This window comes from Theropithecus gelada, chromosome 3 (assembly GCF_003255815.1).
Source record: "Theropithecus gelada isolate Dixy chromosome 3, Tgel_1.0, whole genome shotgun sequence".
Classification (NCBI taxonomy): domain Eukaryota; kingdom Metazoa; phylum Chordata; class Mammalia; order Primates; family Cercopithecidae; genus Theropithecus; species Theropithecus gelada.
The window spans coordinates 153,806,358-153,815,498 of record NC_037670.1 but is presented as its reverse complement, the minus strand read 5'-3'; the positions used below and the strand labels follow the sequence as shown (position 1 = coordinate 153,815,498).

General features: G+C 41.3%; 1 protein-coding gene across 4 annotated transcripts in view; it reads right to left on the bottom strand.

Moving 5' to 3' along the window:
• Nucleotides 1-9,141, bottom strand: part of AHCYL2 (adenosylhomocysteinase like 2) — a 210,576-nt gene continuing 201,435 nt past the window's right edge. For all 4 annotated transcript variants that reach the window (XM_025379982.1, XM_025379983.1, XM_025379985.1 and 1 more), the window contains exons 13-17: nucleotides 7,585-7,683; nucleotides 5,585-5,653; nucleotides 5,386-5,464; nucleotides 3,633-3,753; nucleotides 1-3,159 (exon numbers count right to left, since the gene is read on the bottom strand). In XM_025379982.1, the coding sequence (XP_025235767.1) occupies nucleotides 3,153-3,159; nucleotides 3,633-3,753; nucleotides 5,386-5,464; nucleotides 5,585-5,653; nucleotides 7,585-7,683 (375 nt within the window). In that variant the 3' untranslated portion in view covers nucleotides 1-3,152. The remainder of the gene's footprint in view (nucleotides 3,160-3,632; nucleotides 3,754-5,385; nucleotides 5,465-5,584; nucleotides 5,654-7,584; nucleotides 7,684-9,141) is intronic.

Sequence of the window (9,141 nt, the reverse complement as noted above, 5' to 3'; positions counted from 1 at the left end):
TCCATGTTAAGAATATTTTATTTGTTTTTTGAGATTACATAGTCATTATTGCTGATCTAATACAATCACTTAGACATAAAGATTTCCAAGAACTTCTCAGAAATGATGATCCTTAGAAGTTTTATTCCTTTCAGTAAGATGACAGAACTAGATGATTACGTATATATATAGAGATATATATATGTATATATATATAGTTTAGAACCTGTCCACATATAATTTGCTGGTGTTGCCTATTTTCCTTCCGTAATTTTCCTTTATTGAAAAAGCTTAATGCAACAATGCATTTTGATTCCTTTTTTAAAAACCATGGCAAAGTTAATTTTGAGAAAACCACAGGAGCAGCAATATCAGATCTGTTCAGAGAAAAGCGAAGCAGCAAAAAAGCTTTGCAAGAGTATGTGGCCATGGGGAGCCGTGCTCATATGGGCAAGTAGGATTGGGAGGGAGGAGAGCAGAGGGAAGGTAGAGTAAGTACATTTTTTTTTCTTTGTTTAAATGAAAAAAAGAAAACTGAATATCTCCATTAAGAAGGCAAAAACGTGCCAGGCACGGTAGCACACACCTGTGGTTCCAGCCACTCAGGAAGCTGAGGCAGGAGGATTGCTTAAGCCCAGGATTTTGAGACTAGCCTGGGCAACATAGTGAAACCCTGTCTCTAAGGGGGAAAAGAAAAGAAGAAGGCAAAATATTAGCACAGATTCATTGTAGAGAAAATGGTATGTATCTTCACAGACTGGAGCCACATACAAAGAGATAATTAGCCTTCTTTCCCATGCTTCCAGATAACTAGGATGCATCTAAGGTAAGAGGTTGGAGGAAAGAAGATACATTGCTCTGATTCCAAGGGTAGAGGAAATAATGACCGATTTCAACCCTAAGATAGAACCCAAATACTTGGGAGGCTTGTGGTTCTTTCTTCTTAATGTTGATGGCACAATGTCCCTACAAAGAAGAGAGGTCATCTGAAACTCAGAGGCAAACAACTCATCATGGGCAGCAACACTGGCAACCTAACTTGAAGCCCAGTGTGGCTCCTTTTTTATTTGGAGTGGGTCTCTTCACTATAGCAAGGCAGAATGTACTCCTTAAGTACCAGCACATAGTAAGCTCCAGAGAGCAAGGCTTTGCTGAGAAACAGCAGGTTATGATTTTTGGTCTAAGAATACAATAGGCTAGAGACCATATATCTGCCAAATGGAATCTGCTCTGGATATAAGGTAAGGTACAAAGATCTGAATCTCTTGCTAAAGGGACCCAATTAATACAAAAATCAGGACTAGGTAGGCAAAAGGAAGAACTGAATGTCTTAGTGGGATTTTTAGCATTTATGATCTTCCTTATAAAAAAGAATATAACCACTACTTGCTGAGACATATGGCCTCTGAAGAACTGTAGTCTATGGGCTGAACCTGTATACTATTTAATGAGGCAAATAGTCATTTACCAAAGTTCCACTTCCTACTTCCAAAAGTAAGGTCACTTTCAGACTAGCTCTGAGAGTGTATGTGAAGACCAAGAGAAGTTGGAGAGGGTGGAGGTAGAAGAAGAGAATCAGGATGGGAAGGTTATAGTGGTCATGAGTGGTCTGGTGTTTCCTTGAGCCACCTTGGTCTTGAGACTTTGAGGCAGGTCAGCATAGGAAAAAAGTGGGAAACAAACAAACCTGAGAGTGTTAAATAGGATCGATAAGGGGAAGAGGCTTATTTAATTCAAGTTTCCTAGGGCCACTCCAGACTAACTCTTAGAACCAATCTGGTCCCAATGAAACCCTTGAGACCAACAGATCAGTCTCCAAAAGGAATCCAATTTTTGGGTGGGACATAAAATGTCACGCTGCCCACAACACATTACTAATTCTTTTTGTAGCACTGGAGTTACTCAAGAAACTGCCTCTGAAATACAGAATCCTCAAATGGAAGAGTTATAAAAGATATGCCAGCAGAGAAGACCACAGATCAGATTGCAGATCTCAAGTTTCATCCATGGCAATTGTCAAAGGAATGAATGTCTGACGAGGTTCAAACTAGTCAAATTAGCTTTGATAATCTGGGTACAGTTTACAATTTCATCTCTGTATCCCTCAGCCAGTCAAGCTGCAATGACCTCCCTGGGAAACAAATAAATATATTCTGCTTCGTTAGGGTATCAAGCTCTGAGTCTGAAAGACCGGTCCCATTTCCAAAGCCTATACCCCTAAGTCCCTGAAAAAGTATGCCTTTCCCTACTGTTTCAGACGTAGCTTTAGGCAATAGCAGGAAGTTTCAGGAAGCAGTGCTTCACAACAAGCTCTCCTTTTCTGAGATAGTGCCAATCTGGAGGGGCTTCCTTGGAAAATATCCAATTAAATGACAAGGAAGTAAAACTATGGGTCCCAGTGGAGCTGGCCCCACTTCCTGAGCAGAGGTTGGCTGGATTAGAAAGACAGCAAAACAAATGTCTGACAAATACCAAAACTGTGGAGGAAATAATGGAGGCACATCCCTCTTGCAACCAGCAAGTGTTAAAATGGACGTAAATATTCAAGGAGAAGAAAGGAGTCCTGGGTAAGAGAGGAGACCCCTGGTAGGCACAACACAGCTGAGTTCTTGATGTAGCTTGGCAAAGCCATAAATAACACTCCTTCCTTATTAGCCTTTATATAAAGAAGGCAGTGATAGTGATGGTCAAGATTGGGAATCCAATCTTGCCTGAAACACTGGCCATGTTAATTCCCAACGGCCTCACCTGGGAAAGGGCCAAAGCTGAGAAAAGCAGGTGCTGAAAATTTATTCCAGAAAACTCCAGGGAATGGGGAGTATGGAATCTCTGGACTAACTCGTGAGCCTGGACAAGAGGAAAAAATGGCCACTGCTGAGGATTCAGTCAATGGGGAATGATGCAAATGATGCACTGGGAGCAGTGACCCCATTTCTTTCCTTCCTCAGCCCGTCCTCTGTGGCTCTCATGGCCCTCAGGGCAGTAACCACACTCTGGGCCAATGCTACAGGCACAGGATTCTTGATTTTAATAAATAAATAACCTAACACACAGGGTGAGCACGGCAGGCAGCTTTGATTGGAGAAGCAGCTTGCTGAATTCTTTCTTGTATAGTAGTGGAGAAAAGGCTTGGAGTTCTATTCCTTAAAACTTCTGGTTTGAGTTACAGGAACTTAATACCTGGAGGGAAAAGAAAGATGAGACTGTGATGTTATCAGCTAATGGGGATGCTGGGACATGAAGAGCCTGCCTAAAGGTGTAACAGGAGGCAGAGACTTTCCTGGAGTGTGCAGTGACAGGAGATAACTGTGTCTCCTTTTCACATCATTGAAAAAGGCCAGTATTTCTCCATAGAGAGATAAAAATCATGGCAACAAGATGAAATGGGGAAAGGAATTAAGGAAGGGGAACTTTATTTAATGAGGCAAATAGCCACTTACCCAAACTCCACCTCTCTGTCTCCAAAAGGCAAATTCAGGAAGGGGAACACTATTTAAGGCCTTGAAGAGTCTTTTGAGGGTGGCAGTGAGGGGAAGTGGGTTCATTTTTCTGAGTTCATGTAAGCGTATGTGGTTGGGGATGCAAAGACCAATTCCAGTGCAGGAAGCTCATCACTGCCCAGGTGTCCCTGATTTCTGGGGAGCCCAAGGCACCTGTAGTAATTAGGCTTGAAGGGCCCATTCTTGTTGAGTCCCAGATACTTGGCCTGTTCATCTGTCAGCTCTGTCAAGTGGGCATCAAAGGTAGGCAGGTGTAGGCTGGCCACATACTCATCTGGAACAGACCACAGAAGCCCTGGTATAAGCATGCATGCCTTTTACCTGATGGCTGTTGTCCCCAAGCTAGGCCTTAAAAAGTTCAAAGACACCTTCTAATTCCTGGAGCTGAATGAAAAATGTTCAACCTTTGCTCACTGGTCCTCAATTCTAAGGAACAGCTGCCTTCAGCTTCAAGCCTAGTGCTTTCCAAAGCCTTAACAATTTATCCTTACTAACTCTTTCAGCTTTGAACCCTGCCTTCCAGAAAAGTGCGGGAGAGATGAAAGAAACAACAGGCATCAAGATTTAAAAGAAGGAACAGGATAATATGGGAACTAAATAATGGGAAGCTCCAACTTTAGTTTTGCCTTGGACTCCATACGTTGGGTCATTTAAAACAATTAATGCCTGGGGAAACTTGAATGGAAAAACTAAGAAGGATACTCTCACAGGATAAATGGCATAAATGAACTGTTTGCTTTGCTTTTAGTACTCTTTAACTCTTACGGGTTTCTGTTCACATTCTATTATCTGACTACACAGTACTTATTCATAATCTTGTGTCATTTCCTGTGTATTTGTTTGGTCTCCCAACTTCATTACACATTCCATCAGAATATGGACTGTGCTGTTGCTTTTATATTCTTCTATAGTGTCTACTAAAGGGAAAATATATCAACTTTTTTTTTTTTTTTTTTTTTGAGACTGAGTCTGGCTCTGTCGCCCAGGCTGGAGTGCAGTGGCCGGATCTCAGCTCACTGCAAGCTCCGCCTCCCGGGTTCATGCCATTCTCCTGCCTCAGCCTCCGGAGTAGCTGGGACCACAGGCGCCCGCCACCTCGCCCGGCTAGTTTTTGTATTTTTTAGTAGAGACGAGGTTTCACCGTGTTAGCCAGGATAGTCTCGATCTCCTGACCTTGTGATCCGCCCGTCTCAGCCTCCCAAAGTGCTGGGATTACAGGCTTGAGCCACCGCGCCCGGCTAAATATATCAACTTTTAACAGTTGTTATATACCTAATGCTAAGGCAAAACAAAACCAGAAGCTGATTTATTACCTGATCTTTGCCTGAGGAGTTTATAAACACACTGTATCAGTTCAGGTGCTTGAGGCAGGCTCTTTAAAAATTTAAGACAGGTTAATGTTTCTCTTATACAAAACACCCACATAACTGAATAGCTCCTATTTCACATCTCTCCTTTGGCCTGAAGCATTGGGATTGGTGTTGGAAAGCATAGTAAGAAAGTCTTGTGTCCTCTGAGAAAAGGCTGGTAGGGGCTATTTGGCAGCCTAGAATTGGAATAAGTCAGATGTCACAAGGTAGGAGATAATTCTTCTCTTTTAAGGGAAGATTTTTTTTTTTTCCTTTGAGATTCCTACATAAAGATACTTTAAGAGAAAAAAAATCCTTAAAATTCACAGGCAGGTAAAATAAATCACAGCAAAATGTCACCACTTTGCAAGGGCAACACATGTCGAAAATGGGATAAATCAACTGGGAATGGGACCTAGGAATCCTAACTCCTACTTTACAAAATGAAGGTACCTTCCCCGCCCCCATACTTAAGTAAGCTAATGCCCCCAAACTTCCTTTAGCCTCAGACTCTGAACTACTTTGGTAAGGATGGAGATGGAAGAGTAAATACTTACCCATTTTCTTGGGCAACAGGTAGACATCCTGCTTATAGCGACCCTCAGGAGCATTGTAAAGCTCTATCAAGGCAAGAGCCTAGAAAAGCAGAGAGATGGATGCTGATGTGCCATTCATGGCAATCTACCCAAGCAAGTGAAACCTGGTGGGTCTGAGAACCCTCTCCAGACTACTGCTGTCCCACTCTGGAAGCCTTACCTGAGTAGTAGCAGTGATTGAGAGCACAAATGTAGGCACTGTGGAGCAGCTTAGGTTCAGCAGGCGGCCCTAGTGATCAAAGATGAAGACACAAATGGATTAGGACAAAGCTGCTGGCCTTTGAGAAGTGAGGGAAGAGAAGCATGACCGCCATTTTCCAAACACTTCCCGACTAACACTGCTGGAAAAAAAGCAGCTGTTTAATATATAAGAACTAACTGACTGATATTTAAATGAAACCACTAAAATTCTGGAAAACCTGATGAAACTGATAGCTAAAAGATTTCTGGAATTATTTGAAAAGGAATACAGATGGTCATATGAAACTGAGGCTTATGCCAATATCAGTGTATTTCTCTTTAATTTTCCACTCTCTACAGCAAAATATCCTCCTTCTGAGGATCGGCATTCCTTTGACAGACTGTCTTGAAATAAACAACGATCAGTCAAATCCAGGGACAATCTCTCCAGGTTGTGAGGGGAGATATCTTTGGACTTAGGAAGTTGTGATGATTGACTGATTGATTTATTAGATGGAGTCTCCCTCTGTTGCCCAGGCTGGAGTTCAGTGGCATGATCTTGACTTACTGTAACCTCTGCCTCCTGGGTTCAAACGATTCTCCTGCCTCAGCCTCCAGAGTAGCCGGGATCACAGGTGTGTGCCACCATACCCAGCTAACTTTTGTATTTTTAATTTTATTTATTATTTTTTTTAGTAGAGACGGGGTTTCACCATAGCGGTGATGATTTTTGTGCTTCTCCTTCAGTTTGGTTCTCCTGAATTCAAAGACAGCCTTGTCAGCCTTGCATTTTGAGTTGGTGATTCAGATAGCAGAAGAACTAGAAACTGCCCCCAATGCCACCCTTTCCTATTTTATTTCCTATGAAGCCTGACTACCTTTTTGCTCAACCATGTAGCACAAAACACCCATGGTACTTGCTTTTGTCACCAAAATTACCAGGTGGGGCCTCCTAGGGCAGCTAGAAATAAGTCATCAGTCAGCAGACTGACATCAAAGCTATTAATGCATATTTAGCAATCTGCCCATCTCCTCCTCATATACACTTCTTCCTTGTGAAGAAATAGTTCAGTCCCTTTATGAATGCCCTAAAGTATCTGAGAAGATGAGATAAATTGAGGAAAACGTGAAGAGAACAGTAAGGACACTAAAAACCCCTAACTTTTGGGCCCCTAGATAAAGACCATGTATCTTTTACATTTTCATATTCAGGTTCTTTAATATAAAAAAAGAAAGAAAAAAGACTGAAAATCAAAATTGAGAAAAGTATTATTATCCTCCTTGTTATTTTGGTATCTTTCTCTGATGAAGAGAAAGCTTCAAGGTAAGAATAGAAGGCATCATTATAGCTCTCAGGAATCCAGGACTAGGGAGGAGGAGCTTTTAAGAAAGGAAAAGGGGTCAAACACTGACATGGAAGCCAAGTAAAATGAAAGTCAATAGTGTCAATGTGAGTTAGGAGCTAGGATGAGGAAATATCAGTTGAGCAATTGATATCTAGGTAGGTACCTACTACACATCTGGCTCAATTCAAGGCAATGGACATTCAAAAATAGGGAATCTATCAGTAAAAACATACATTCCCAGAGCTTGCCTGATAGTCCTGGTTACAGTAGGGAATATCTACTTTGTGCTTACTGATTAAAGCATTCCACAAATGACATTATCTCTTTGCACACATCACTTAAAGTGGCACTGGTTCTATTTGTGAATTCCTTCTACAGTAATAATCATTATCTGACTCAACCTGTGGATTGACGTGGAGAGACGGGATAATTGGTGAAAAGTGGGAACCAAAATAGTTTCTTAATTGCAGAATGAAAAGATCTTTCACAATCAGAAGTAAAATCCATTGGGAAAGTAGTCAAACTTGTGCTTCACAGAGGAGTTGAAAGTATGCGAGAACATGAAGAGGAGGGGACCTGGGTACTGCAGTCTCTCCTGTTGTGGGGGAGTATTTTTTGCCAGTCTCAGCCTTACCTCTGCCAGCAGTACTATCCTCTTGCCATCAGGCCATATCACATGGTCAACTTGAGATCTCACTCGCTCCCAGGTCAGCTCTGGTGTCCGCAGACTTGCCTGGAACACATACAGCAAGTACAGCATTAGCCATAGCAAGCCCCACTGTGGGGACAGAAAGATGTTGAAGGGAGCCATTTCAAATAGCAGGTTGAAAGGAGCAACCAACATGCCAGATGGAGAATACCTGTCCTGTGTTGGTTAGGACTGTTCCATTTCAGGGAATTTAATCTGAGGCCCAGCCAGGGAGGGATCACTCAGGATGTCATTCCACAACATATACTGTGTGCCCACTCTCACAGTAAAAGGTGCTATGGGAAATACAAAAGAAACCAAAGACATGGTTTCTGCCTTCAAAAAGCTTCTACTTTAGATGGGGACACAAAACAATACATATGTGAGAGGAAAAAAATGCCCTTAAAATACTTACAAAGCAACATGCAAACAAGTGCAAATTAATACAGTGCAAACTGAATATATAAGTGCTGAAGAAACACAGAAAAAAAAGGAGGAACACAGCTGAGTGGGTTTAGTAAGAGGCCAAATGTCCTAAACATAGCATGCTGGGGCCCAAGGTTCTGCCCTCATATCCCAAGGTCCCAGGTTCCACCTTTTCAATGATGGTGGTCCACCCTAGTTACAGAAGCTTTGTGACCTAAGTGCAAATGTGAGGTAGCCTTTAAAGAAATGCTTAATGGTAGAGTAAAGCTCCCAATGGCTCACCCTCCTTCCATTTCTGTATATTGTATATTCAGAGAAAATGAGAAAAAAATGTTATTTTTTTTAACAGCAGCAATCAAATAACAGCCACGGGGTATAGACTTAAGACAACACCTTCTTTCTTCCAATAGGCAATGCCTAAAATAGAAAGTGAGTTCATATTCCAAAACTACCCATTGGCTCATTTGATAAAATTAAGGAGTCCTGCCAAATAGTTTTCAGACAAATAAAGAGAAACGCTTTTAGTTATACAATAATGATTTACAGGGTACATACCATATTCTAGGCATCGTAGTAAAGAGCATGAATATAGGTAAGACTGTGGATTCCTTTACTGGGCTGTGAACCATTTATGGACAAAGACAGTATCTTCTTTTCATTTTTGTATTTCAAGGTCTATTTAAGCAAACAATGGGATGCTAAGCTAAAGTTTAGAAATTCATGGTTCCTATCCACGAGGAAGTACCAATCTAGTGGAAAAGACATATACAATTATATTTCAGTGCATTCAGAACTATATTAATGGTGTGGACCGTTTCTTTATTAGGTAGATGGGAAACACATATAATTTCTTGAAATGTCAAGTTTCATAAATTGGTTCAACCTTTCTAGAGGGCAATTTGGCAGCAGCTAGCAAAATTTTATATGTACCTAATCTTTGACCAATCAGTTTCACTTTTTTAGGTCACGATCCTATAAAAATACTTTCTCAAGTTCAGAAATACAAGTGCCCAAGAATGTTCAAACCAGCCTTATTTATAATAGTGAAAAATGTAAACAAACAAGGGAATGGTTAAG